The sequence below is a fragment of the Gadus macrocephalus genome, chromosome 7, assembly GCF_031168955.1.
Source record: "Gadus macrocephalus chromosome 7, ASM3116895v1".
Lineage (NCBI taxonomy): Eukaryota > Metazoa > Chordata > Actinopteri > Gadiformes > Gadidae > Gadus > Gadus macrocephalus.
In genome coordinates this window covers 5213274-5227053 of record NC_082388.1, presented here as the reverse complement: position 1 = coordinate 5227053, position 13780 = coordinate 5213274, and the positions used below count along the sequence as shown (strand labels likewise).

The following is a 13780-nucleotide window of genomic DNA, read 5'->3' as shown; positions in this document are numbered from 1 at the left end:
GAGAGAGAGAGAGAGAGAGAGAGAGAGAGAGAGAGAGAGAGAGAGAGAGAGACATCATCGTCATCAGGCTGAATTGCTGTCTTCCTAAACTGTCCTCACGGATTGTTTCATATTATCTTTTAAATGTTGCAGCCAATGAAACAAAAACGCACCACAAGGCAACAAATTTGGTTTCAGAGATGAGTGGGGGTGGGGGGGGGCTGGAGAGAGAAAGGTACTGTGTGTGTGTGTGCGCGCTGGTGCGTGTTTATGCACTGGTGCGTGCGTGAGTGTGTGTGGGTGTGTGCGTGTGTTTGTGTGTGTGTGCGTGTGTTTATGTGTGTCTGCGTGTTTGCCTGCCTGTGTGTGTGTGTGCGTCCGTTTGCATGCGTGCGCATGTGCTTGCTCATGTGTGTGCGCGTATGTGGGTGTGTGTGTGTGTGTGTGTGTGTGTCTAACTACCCACAACTGTTCTTTCGATGACCTTCCCCACGGTGTGAGGGGAAGTTCAATTACCTCTGTCGTCATGACAACTGGAGTATATTTTTATATATATATTTCTCTCTCTGTCCCCCTCGTTCTCTCTCTCTCTCACTAGTCCCCCTTGCTCTTTCTCTCTCTCTCTCTCTCTCTCTCTCTCTCTCTCTCTCTCTCTCTCTCACTAGTCCCCCTCGCTCTCTCTCTCTCAGTTCAACATTTTTTTCCCAAATATTTAGAACGCCCGCCGTTTGCCAAACATTTCGGCGCAGCACAACTGGACAGCTTTAGTACGTTTTTAATCTTAGCGTAGCGTGAAATTACATAAAATTAAAGTGTGTGATTTTGGCTAGCATTGTGCGTGTTGCAAACGTGTGTGTGTGTTTGTATTTGTGTGAATATCTCAGTGTGTCTGTGTGTGTTTGTGTGTGTGTGTGTGTGTGTGTGTGTGAATATATAGATGTGTGTGTTATTGTGTGTGTGTGTGTGTGAATATATAGATGTGTGTGTTATTGTGTGTGTGTATCTGCCTTTTGTGTATTTTTCTCTGTTTGCGTTTATGTGTGTGTTTGTGTGTGTGTGTGTGTGCGTGTGTGTGTGTGTAGCGTTACCGAGGGAACATCGCATTGCCCAGCTCTGTGATTGGCCGTCGGTTGTTCGGAGCCGCCAATCGAAGGATTACCTCGGGATTCCTGAGGCTCCTCTCATAAGACGCAGTGCGGCTACGGGTGATAAACTGTGTTTGTGTTGCCTGGACCAATGTGAGTTTTAGACCGAGTGAAGAGGGGGCCCAGTTGTATGTCAGTTGAGTTAAGGTGAGTTAACAGTGTTGGGATAGTTCACTTTCTACGTGAACTAGTTCAAAGTTCAGTTCACAAATTTTAAAATGAACTAGTTCAGTTCAACGTTCATAATTCAAAGATTTGAACTAAGTTCACAGTTCCAAAAAATGAACTAGTTCATAGTTCTTTTTTTCAATATGTTGCCGTGTGAGCTATTATTTTTTTCCGGTATTTTGAACATCGAGCCCACTTCGTGATTTGTCTAGGATGATATAGAGTGGTTGAATCAAGCATCGTAGCGAAAATGTATTGTACATTTAGCGCATTTTGTAAATCCCATTGATTTCTGTTGGAAGACTCATTGCTTCGTTGGCCGGAAGCGGAAAGGGAACTAGTTTGGTTGTAGTTCAAATTTGGTTGTAGTCTTTTTGCTCGGTTCTAGCCCTACTGTTGAGTCGGAGAACCGAGCGAAAAGACTACAACCAAACGTAAACAGCCCCCATTTACGTTTCCGGCCAACAAGCAATGATTCTAGGAGGTATTCTAGTCCGCTGAGCTATGAGCCAGCGGGAGATAACGTTATGGATTGTACATATTTATAATTCGAAATTCGTCTCAGCCTTTATACCACAGACACTCTAGGGTCCATAGCATATAACCGTGTTGTCTGATTACAGTTTGATTCATTTTTCACTATTTAACAGATCTCGTTCTGAAGAATAATCACCGCGCCATTCGTTTCAATGGGAATCGGGACGGTCTATACTTTCAACATAAAGTGTATTTATATTTTTTAATTCGTCCCAGCCTTTACACCACAGACACTATAGGGTCTATAGCATATAACCGCATTTTCTGATTGCAGTTTAATGTAACAGTAAGCTGACAACGCCGCAACTGCAAATGAAACACACGGAGATAACCATGGCAACCGGTCAAACAAATCATTCTGCGCGCGCATCCGCCGTTTTGATAAACAAATAACCCCCCAATTGAACGAAGTTAAACCGAGTGCGCGTGCCGTTCACAGACACCAGAATGAACGAGTTCACAGTAACGTTCATCAGGCAGTAATACAGTACCTTCAGTTCACGTTCGCCGAAAATATGAACGAGTTCATGAACTATCGTTCAATGAACGCGTTCAGGCACAACACTGTGAGTTAAGACTTCAATGTCTTTGGACAGACATAAACGTGCAGTATAGGCTTTAGGTTTAGCTAGCACCTGTAGCTTCTCTAACGATTTTGGGCCATTGAGTGATGACTTCAATGTATTTTGACAGACATTGACAGCAAAATGGCGTTTCAAATTGGCTGTTCGAAATGGCGGAGTGCTAGCTGGATGAGGTGCCACTCCCTCCGTAGATTCTAAGGGCTGAATATAATGTGGGAAAAATGGGATACTACACACATTTAAACACACTATAAGTTCTTATTATTTGGAGCAATGGATTACATTCATGCCAAGTCTTTTACACTTAACGATGCCATTCTAAACACTGTACCTTTAATAGTTTAATTCTCGTCCGTCTATACATATTTGTATATAGATAAGTACAGTGTTGGGAAAGTTCACTTTCTACTTGAACTAGTTCAAAGTTTAGTTCACAAATTTTAAAATGAACTAGTTCAGTTAAACGTTCATAATTCAACATTTTGAACTAAGTTCACAGTTCCAAAAAATGAACTAGTTCATAGTACTTTTTTTCAATATGTTGCTGTGACCTATTCGTTTTTTCCGTTATTTTGAACTTTGAGCCCGCTTTGTTGTTTGTCTAGGATGAAATAGAGTGGTTGAATCAAGTATCGTAGCGAAATACAGTTTCTATCGTGTTTTATTGCACATTTTAACGCATTTTGTAAATCCCATTGATTTCTGTTGGAAATCTCATCGGCTCTTGTTGGCCGGAAACGTAAAGGGGGGTTGTTTACGTTTGGTTGTAGTCTTTTTGCTCGGTTCTAGCCCTACTGTTGAGATGGAGAACCGAGTGAAAAGACTACAACCAAACGTAAACAGCCTCCTTTTCCGTTTCCGGCCAACAAGCAATGATTCTATCAGGTATTCTAGTCCGCTGAGCTATGAGCCAGAAAGCTAACGTTATTAGCGTACATAATTTGAAATTCGTCTCAGCCTTTATACCACAGATACTAAAGGGTATAAGCATATAACCGCGTTGTCTGATTACAGTTGAATTCATTTTCCACAATTTAACAGCTCTCGCTTTGAAAAATAATCACCGCGCCATTCGTTTCAATGGGAATCGCGATACTTTCAACATAAAGTGTACATATTTATAATTTGAGTCCCAGCCTTTATACGACAGATACTATAGGGTCTATAGCATATGACCGCATTTTCTGATTACAGTTTAATGTAACAGTAAACTGAACTCACCGCAACTGCAAATTAACCACACAGAGATTACCATGGCAACCGGTCAAACAACGCGGCATTCTGCGCGGCATCCGCCGTGTTGATAAACAAATAACCCCCATATTGAACGAAGTTCAACTAAGCTAGCGTCCCGTTCACAGGCACCAGAACGAGTTCACAGTAACATTAATCAGGCAGTAATACAGTACGTTCAGTTCACGTTCGCCCAAAATATGAACGATTTCATGAACTATCGTTCAATGAACGCGTTCGGGCACAACACCGGATAAGTATATAATTATCATTTTTAATTTTTATAGATTTTTTTTTTATAACAGAAATGTTTGCATGAATCACCAGCGATTAGTTCATTCATTTTTCCATCCCAAAACAACAACAACCCAACAACACAATGCACCATTCAGATCGCTGCCTCGCATCCGATTGGAGGAAATATTTGTTGAATTCTTCTGTCAACAATTTCAAGTGCACAACCCTGTTTGGCATTTTAAGTGGTCACACAAACACACTCGCATAGCAAAGACGTGTGTGTGTGTGTGTGTGTGTGTGTGTCCGTCTGTCTGTCTGTCTGTCTGTCTGTGCAAATGGTTGCACTTCCAGCTTTCTCTTTTTTTTATGTTTTGCCCTTTCTCGTGCCCTCTCCTTCAATGCCAAGACCACCATAGTCTCTCTCTCTCTCTCCTTATGTCTCCCTCTCTTCTTCTCTCTCTCTCTCTCCTTCTGTCTCTCTCCCTCTCTCTCTCTCTCCCTCACTCTCTCTCTCTCTCTCTCTCTCTCTCTCTCTCTCTCTCTCTCTCTCTCTCTCTCTCTCTCTCTCTCTCTCTCTCTCTCCCAATCAATCAATACAACATACACTCTATTTTAAACAGTCCAAAGTTCCAGGCACGATTTACCAGGTGTTAAACACACACACACACACACACACACACACACACACACACACACACACACACACAGAAGGTGGTAGTAAACATAACTCCTATGCGGGGGCTGGTGGGGGGGAAATGGGGGGGTCTAGCAGGAGGTCAATGAGGTGGGGGGGTGTCGGCCATTGTTTGGGTAAATTGCTGTGGCGGCGGTAATTAGCATCTGTCCGCGGCGGCGGCGGCTAGCACAGTTCAGTTCTCCGGGTGCGGCAAATATGCTAATGGTGCCCGCGGAGGCTAAGGAAGGTTAGCGCGCGAAGCTAACGCCAGGTGAACCAGACGGCGGATACATTTTTACATGTGTTCGCTCGCTGCCGTGGTGACGCCACGCCCCTTCCCCTACCCCCCCGAGATAAAGAGTTATAGTTATACTTCTACTTATAATTTGTTTAGAGAGAGAAATAGAGATATAGATGAAGTTAGAGAGAGAGAAAACTGTACTTTACTGTCTCTCTCTCTCCCCCATCTCTCAATCTGTCTGTCCCTCTCTCTCTCACCTTTCCTCTCTCTCCCTCCCTCTCTCTTCGTAAAAAGCATTCCCCTCTCTCTCTCTCTCTCCCTCTCTCTCCCCGCCCTCCCTCCCTCTCTCTTTAAAAGCCTTCCCCTCTCTCTCCCTCTCTCTCCCTCCTCATCTCCCTCTCTCTCCCTCCTCATCTCCCTCATCCCCTCACTCTATCTCTCTCCCTCACCCCCCCCTCCCACCCTCCCTCCCTTACCCCTTCCTGCCTCCAATTAACTGTGTGGCCATTTTATCCTATGATTAGTGTCTTGGTTGTTTCCGTGGGAAGGCTCATTATCTATGCGTCCCGTTAGTGCGAGCCTTAACGAGGCCCTAACGAGTGGCCCAATCACGCGGGCTTTAGCCACAAAGGGCTAATTGCTGTGCTTCTCCGGGGAGTGAGAGGAGAGGGAGAGAGAACTGTTTGGATTGTTGCTTTTAGTGTGAGAATTAAAGACACTCGCTTATACAAACGCACACACACACACACACACACACGTTCGCTCACATAAGCACAAACCCAGACACACACACACTCAAACACGCACACACATGTTCGCTCACATAAGCACAAACCCACACACACACACACAAGCCATTACAATCACACTCGCTCACAGACACTTGCTCACAGACACACACAGTCGCTCACATACACACACAGACACAATCATACACGAAGAGCGATACAGCGTGTGAAAAAGAGTTTTCTCAACGCACATGGTCGTTGTTAAAAAGCATATCTTTACTTAAAACAAATAGCACAACCGTCGAGTCACTTGCACAACTCAAGCCTCCCTCCAGTCTAAAACTCTGGCCCTCTTAAAGGGGAATTCCGGTGTAAAACGGATATGGGATATGTTTTGGATGATAACGAGTTGAAACGTTCGTTTTGGAGCACAAAAAAACACATATAGACACTTTTTTCAGTTGGCTGTTTTTAGCCGATTCTATCAAAACGCTATAAACTTGGAACTATGGGGGCAGTGGTTATGGTAAAAACAAAATCGCTATTTTAAACCATTTAAAAGGCTAGAAGTAGCCCGCACCTTGTTTGGTAGTACAATAAGGGTCTTACCATATAAAACGAGGCATTGAAAACTTTGTAAGTGTACAGATTGTTTATTAAAAAGTACATTTTATACACACAATACCATCAGTAGATCACCCGTCGACGCCATTTTGTTTTCAAGACTCGATAAATAGATTGACGAACACAGAGATTGTGACATCCGTCAGCAACACACAAGCTGTGTGTTTTTAATAAACAACCTGTACACTTACAAAGTTCTCAATGCCTCGTTTTATATGTTAATACCCATATTGTACTACCAAAGAAGTGTCGGGCTACTTCTAGCCTTTTAAATGGTTTAAAATAGCGATTTAGTTTTTACCATAACCACTGCCCCCATTGTTCCAAGTTTATAGCGTTTTGATAGAATCGGCTAAAAACAGCCAACTGAAGAAAGCGTCTATATGCGTTTGTGCTCCAAAACGAACGTTTCAACTCGTTATCATACAAAACATATCCCAAATCCGTTTTACACCGGAATTCCCCTTTAAGGAGCACCAGAATGGGTGTGGCTCAATTAGCCTATGAGCCACAGCTGCAGACTATTACGGCTAACAGCCAGACAGGAATATATCGTCGCTGTCCGATGAAACTCGCGTACATCCAAAACGGTTACTTTTCAGGAAATGAAAAAAACACCCTAATTTCAAAGCAGTTGAACGTAGCGTTGTCATACTTGGTACGTCGTCTTTAAATGTAGTCGTAATATTGCCAGTGTGATGGTATAGTTCACATTTTACCAAAATCGAGTTTAAATGGACATACGTGCATATTTTACAGTAACGGTGGTCGATACGCGTTCTTCCGATCATGAATGGGCAAGTCACGTTTCATATTGAGATGAATAGGCTACGCTAAGTTTATTAAATAGCCTACGTCCAACCTAAGGCTATTTAATAAACTGAGCATAGCCTATTAATCTTGTCAGTATGAAAATCAGTGTACTGATTCATTGTCCCTTCATAATTATGTCTCCTGCTAACTATGAAGCGATAATGAATCAGTACACTAACAAGCTATACAGAGGTTGTAACGTTAGACCTACCGTAATTGTGTCACTCCTCCACTCCTTGACCTACGTCTCAGGCGACAAGGGGAAAACTTTTTCTTGCGATAAAGTTAGGCCTACTGTAAAGGAAAGCTATTGTCTCACCAGGCTATCATCAAAATAATATTTATTTGGCACTGTATTGCAGAAAAGAAAAGGAAAAATGAAGCTGCCATTTCACTAAACTCCAACTAGCCCGTTCCTGTTTAAGCAGTTACGGCTAATTAGACTCACTACTGCTACTACAGGTGGAATTATAAAATAGCAACTTGCCTAAATGCAAGATTTTAATCATGTCTTTCCTGTCAGATTGGCAGATAGGAATTCCAAGAGTTCAACAGATAAAACCAAGTCATTTTCAAACATGCACGTAAACAATTACTTGTCAATACTCAATAAATATAACATTTCATTAATACATTAATCAATAAAACATTTATATAGGTAGTCAGAAAAACCACACTGGCTTTTATCAATAAATAAATAAATAATGTTTAATAGTGGTGTATATGTTATTGTTTGTGCTATTTGAGCTGACCATCACTCATGGTCAAGTGCATCATAAAATGGATGAAAGTCCTTCGGTAAGACATGTTTCAGTTCTTGAAGGTGCTTGAACTTCAGTGCTTTAATTTTCTGGGGGGATGTATAGAGTGGGGCCACGCTGACACACGCCTTCCTCAGGGATGGGGATGTGAAGGGTTGCCAGTTGTCGGAGTGGAGTAATTTGAACTCCATACTGCCGTCCACATTGTATCTAATAGAGAGATGAAAGAAAAGAGGGGTGTCGGGGAACAGAGATAGGAGGGAACCAAAAGCAAGTTTAGATTTATGAAACAAAATATTTTAATATGATGTGGCTAATATTTCATGTATGAAAAAGTAGTCTGTAAAGACCTGACTGCTCGGAGGTCATGCACCGTAGGATCGCCTGCTTTGCTACCAGGTCGAATTGACTTGCAGATTTTCACTTTGCTGAAGTCTTGGAAAAAGCTGTAATCAACATACTTCAGCTCGTATGGTTTTGGACTTGAACGAGCTCCCCGAATGACTGCAGCATACTCAGCTGGAACATGTACATCTCGGTTCCTTAACTTTCTTTCGATCACACTGTGCACAGAGTCACATTCCATCTGTGTGTGGCCTCTTTGAAGGTACTTCTGCGTCACTTGCTTTTTTCTTTCAGTGGCAAACTTTAAGAGGGCATTGCTCAGGACCAGGTTTCGGTTTTGATAACCACACCCATCACTCCAAAGAATGAATTCAGTGTAAGTGAGGTGTGTTTCAAGATAGTCCACAATGCAGGAGGCAAACTCATTGGCAGAGACCCCCCCCTCAACCTCATGCCAAAGGTAATTTGTCGCTTCATGTGATGCCATATTGTAGATGGTAAAATTATGGACACCAAGCTTCATTTTGAAGTAGAGGGCAGACGCTTGAAGCTTTGGGCAGAGGAGAAGGCCCTGCAGATCCATGCATGCAACCAAGGTGGTGTTATTTGCAAGTTGTTTGTCCCTCTCCTTTTCTGCTCGTGCCTCGTCCTTCTTAACGCAGTGTTCCTCCCACACAGCAGCCTCGATGTTCCCGGCTTTGAAGGCACAGCAAGTGTCACACTGATCTTTCTTTGGATGGAACAATGACAGATTTAATTCTTTAAAGGTGTTACTGAACACTTGTCTTGACAGAGGCTGGATGCCGTTGGCTGCACATGTCTGCTTATATTGTGAGTGGAGATGATTGATTGACTTGAATAAAGGCTCCAGGTACATCTTGGAAGAGGAGGACCTACAGTAGTGCGATGGTACTTTCGGCAGTTCAAGAAGAAAGGACTTTAGGAAGTCCTGCTCCTCTGTCCTCACCCTCACTCTTGCCGTCTTCTCAGGACTTTCATCTCTTCTTCCAACCCATTTTAGAAAACTCCACTGCTTGATGCCAAGGGTCGACAGGAACATCCGCTGACAAACTCTGAGCCTTCTACCATCAACACATAAAAAACAACAGAGAGATGCTGACCTCCGAGACTGAACCGCTTCTGTCCGGCGCCGCTTGACATCACTCACCTCCACCAGTGACTTCACGTAGATTTTCCTTTCTTTCCAGTCCAATTTCCGCCAAAAATACTTGAATATTTTTTCCCTCTTCCCTTCATCGATTTCGGTGCAGTGTAGTTTGCTGGATTTACGGCAGGCCTCAGCCAGGCACCGCCCCTCCATTTTTCTTTCTTCTATGTTTCCGTCCAAGATATGATTGGCCCCTCATTCTTCTCCTTTTCTGAATGTTACCCTTCCAAGCGTCTGGGTTGGCCCTCTTTCTTGACCTTCCCCGGTCAACAGCAACAGCAACATCAACAGCATCTTCATATGATTAAAAGAAAAACAAAAGAAAACATGTTTCACAAATTCACATTTCTCTTACATGGTTTCTTAGCATGTGGAAGTATGTGTGTCAGTGTGTAGGCATGCATTAAAGTTTGGCATTGCTGTGGTGTGTGTGTGTGTGTGTGTGTGTGCCTGAGCCCATTAGTAGCTGACAGAAATGTAAAAAAATAAATTGACAATAAGTTACTCACCTTCATTGACAGGTGTGTATTCCGGGTCATTTTCAGGATCGTGTTCAAGTGAGTCTTAGAGCAATATAGAGGAACACATTTAGTACAACAAATGCACTTATGACATCATTCTGATATAAGATTGCATTCATTTGGACTCATAATTGATTAAATACACTCGATTTGTAATTAGTAATGGGCTTTAGTCTGTCCAACTCAAAACCAATGTGAGGTGGAGGCTGTAGTGTAGCCTAATCTGAGAATAAGAATAATAAGATACTTACCATCACTGGCACTTTCAGAGTGATTGTCATTATCACTTTCCAGAGAATCTAACAACAATAAAATATAATGTACATTTAGCACACTACAATGCTTTAAAAATTCAGAACTGAGCAGCAAACGTACAGTAACTATTCTCTATGAGTAATCATTTTTAATTTAGCTACATACAATTTGATGAGTTAGTATTTGGATTCCTTCCTTGATCAAGGGAATCAGAACAACAAGTGTGGCAGGCTTTCATCTTAATGTGCAACACATCAATAGGCTTTGGGTTGCAGAATAGTAGGTAGCTGCTACTGGGAGAAAAATAATTTAAGCCTAAAGTACATACCCTCATTGGCAGCTGTATTTGCACCGTCACTTTCAACTGAATCTAACAATGACAGAGGGAAACCATTTAGAGCAGGGGTCTCAAACTCAAATTACCTGGGGGCCACTGGAGGAAGAGCTTGGCTGAGGTTGGGCCACAAGTACTCAAGTATTTCTTAAAAAGGGTGTTTAGTATAAAAAAATAAAAACTGTTCCAATTTTCTCAATATTAATTATTAACAGTTCATCAACAGTTCAACATTCTCAAAGTGCATAAACAGAACATAAATAAATTCCTCTGAAAAAAAAAAATATATTTTTAATTTAGAAAACAACTGTTCCAACCTTCACAGTATTTATTATTACATAACAGTTCCTCAACCGACATTTATTATTATTATTATTAAATTTGTATTGCAATGTAAACAATCTCAAAGTGCATGAACAGTAATTCTAAACATAAATTCCTCTGGAAAAAAATGTAATTTTAATTGTACCTTTTTTACCCAGGGAAGTAAGAACAAGTCTCTTTTTTAAGTGAACATTGAACAGTTCTTCAGAACATAGGACTCTCTTGTCTACTTTTTGCAGCCAGAGACCTGACAGCGCTCCTCCACACCCTCCTCTTTCAATTTTTTTTAAACAAGTCCATTCTTCCTCCCTGTCATTGAAGGCGCTCCGTCTGTAGTTATCCCAGCCAACCTTTTCCATGACAGACCAGCATCCGAGAGGGCATCACACAGCTGGCGGAATATCTCCTGCGCAGTGGTTTGGCCACACATAGGGATAACCCAGAGTAATTCCTCCGTTACATGAAACTTATCATCAACACCACGGACGTATATTGCCAGTTGGGCAGTGTCAGTGGTGTCTGTGCTCTCATCCAGGGCCACTGAGTACGCACGGAAGTATTTTGACTTTGTCACGTAGTTGACCATAAATGTTACCTGACAGCTCGGTAACACGCTCTGCCACTGTGTTAGGTGACAAGCTGATGCTGGCAAACTGAGCTCTCTTTTCGGGGCAGACAATACTCGCAGCCTGCAACATACACTCCTTAATAAACTCGCCTTCTGTAAAAGGCTTTCCTGCCTTAGCGATCATTTCGCTCAGTGTAAAGCTGGCCTTTACTGCTTTATCAGCCTCGTCGGTTGGTTTCCTAAAGAGAGTTTGTTGCCAGGTGAAACATTTCTTTAGGTCTGTGACTCGCTTCTCCCTCTCATCTCCCCGGTATTTCGCATACTCCTCGGCATGCCTCGTTGAGTAATGGCGTCTGATGTTGTATTCTTTGACAACGGCAACTTTTTCAGCACATACAAGGCAGGTAGGGGTTCCCCTGTGCTCAACAAAAAAATATTCTAACTCCCACCTTTCATGAAATTGTCTGTGGACATCGTCAACCTTTCTTTTCCCACTGGGTTTTGAGAGGGACATGATGGGACGCTACGCTTCCACTTCGTGTCACTCCGTTGCTTGCTGCGTTTCCTAGCAACCTGGCTGGCTGCCTGCTATGGTAGCCCATGCGGGCCAAAGCGCGTTTGGTAAAGACACGCGGGCCACTAGGGATGGGCAAAATGATTCTTTTCCGGGAACTAGTTCTTTCAGTTCAGTTCACTATAACGATTCGTTTATTTGATTCGTTCGTTTTGATTCGTTCGTTACGTCAGATTACATATTTAAAAAAAATAAAAAATAAAAAAACTTTTTTTTATAATTATTTATTTTTTTTAAAGGCACCCAGTGCAACTTTATGTAAACATTCAATGAAAAATAAACATTCCATTTCTAGTCTTTTTTACACGTAGTAAGTTTCAATAACTCCATACCATTACATATCGACATTCAAGGAGCAAAGATAAACAACAACAATCGCCGGTGGGGAGAAGCCATTTTTCCATTGACTGGAAGCCTGCTTTATTTATTGTAGGTTACAAAAAATAAAGAAAATGGCGGCATTGTTGTTGTTATCGATTTTGTATCAGTTCTCACCACACAACGACGTCTCATCTTTGCTGCTTAAATGTCGGTATGTAATGGTATGGAGTTATTGAAACTTACTACGTGTAAAAAAAGACTAGAAATTGAATGTTTATTTTTAAGCCTCGAAAGTTGCACTGGGTGCCTTTAATTGGTCGTGGGTCCGGATAGGACCGTCAAGACCGCAGTCCGCCGTTTGGAGATGCCTGCTATATAGTATGTTGAACGTCCCACCAATTTTTATACCACTTGCTTACTCTCTATATTTCATTCATGGTTTTACATTTATAATTTTATTTTACTTTACATTTAATTCTTCATTGTTCAGGCATTACAGAACTTGCATGGTCATAAATAAAAAATACGAACTGCAGTTTAATTTCTTTGTTTGTTCTTAAATTGACGTAGAATGGAGCAAAGACTCCTGGGATTGGGAAATGCGTTTATCCAATAATCAGATGGAGGTCAAGTCTATTTTCGAAAAAATGTAGGGGGATATATGAGTCGAATGGTATGACCCAAGATACGTCAGACAGAGAAAGCGCGCATATTCGACGGTACCGCCTTGTCATTGGTTTACCCAGGTGCCATTCCAACACCATTGCTACCTCTCATTGGCTGAATCTTTGAGAAAGTTGTAGACTCAATCAATGGAAGTCGCGGGGAGACGGAGCTCTGTTCGTTTGTATATTTTATTTACGTGACCATATGTTTGGTTTATGTTAAAAAAAAAGAATCAAAGAACCAGTTCTTCTTGTTTTGGGGAACCAGTTCTTGTCGTTCACGTTCGGGATTCGTTCGTTGTAACGAATCAGTCGCGACCGACACATCCCTACGGGCCACATTAACATTACATACTGACGACCACTCGAGGGCCACAAAATGTCGGCCGGCGGGCCACAAGTGGCCCGCCGGCCTTGACTCTGAGACCTCTGATTTAGAGTAATGAATACAGTTTAGACTTTCCTGTCTGGTTGACTCAATTTTAGTTTCCTACAAACCTTCCTCCTCATTGTTGACCCTCACGTTCGCCTCAAGTACCCTATCATACCTGACATTGACCATTTCACACATCTCCTTAACATAGACGGATTATGACATATCGGGCCCCTGGGCACGTGGACTCCGCAGGCCCCCCCCCCTTCCAACATAAACACACGCACCCAGAATACACACACACTTATTGGCGATAATAAGTCATTGGCCTATACCTGCAACTCAGCAGGATTTGTAGCACAGGAAAGGCAACCTCACAATAATTATACAAATAAATGCATCTTTATTGAACCAAAACAGGATAAAAAATATATATAATTTATGAAATTCTTGGCGATTTGAACGAATTTCAAATGCTCAGCTTTCAACCACAAATAAAAACGACTTAAAGCAACTCAATACGAACAGTTCCTTACATTAATTGATAGTAATGCATTTCACCTATGAAATGTATTTTTTCCGGGCTCTGTTCCATGCAAAATCAAA

The 13780-nt window shown here is 42.0% G+C and overlaps 1 protein-coding gene across 5 annotated transcripts; it reads right to left on the bottom strand.

Moving 5' to 3' along the window:
- Positions 1–7693: 7693 nt before the first annotated feature.
- Positions 7694–13386, bottom strand: LOC132460676 (uncharacterized). Of its 5 annotated transcripts, XM_060055507.1 has the most exons (6): positions 13300–13386; positions 10344–10385; positions 10012–10059; positions 9749–9802; positions 8077–9533; positions 7694–7936 (listed from the first exon to the last, which is right to left on the bottom strand). In XM_060055507.1, exons 5-6 carry the CDS (start codon positions 9390–9392, stop codon positions 7720–7722), a joined length of 1533 nt encoding a protein of 510 aa, XP_059911490.1. In that variant the 5' UTR covers positions 9393–9533; positions 9749–9802; positions 10012–10059; positions 10344–10385; positions 13300–13386; the 3' UTR covers positions 7694–7719. The 5 variants fall into 5 exon arrangements, with proteins under 5 accessions (XP_059911490.1, XP_059911491.1, XP_059911492.1 ...); XM_060055508.1 differs by lacking the exon at positions 13300–13386 and having other exon boundaries at positions 10344–10415; XM_060055511.1 differs by lacking the exon at positions 7694–7936 and having other exon boundaries at positions 9422–9533.
- Positions 13387–13780: the final 394 nt, after the last annotated feature.

Coding starts and splice junctions, on each gene's coding strand:
- LOC132460676 (XM_060055509.1), bottom strand. CDS start 9,392: ATGGAGGGGCGGTGCCTGGCTGAGGCCTGCCGTAAATCCAGCAAACTA. Junction 7,937..8,076: donor CATGACCTCCGAGCAGTCAG/GTCTTTACAGAC, acceptor TCTCTCTATTAG/ATACAATGTGGACGGCAGTA.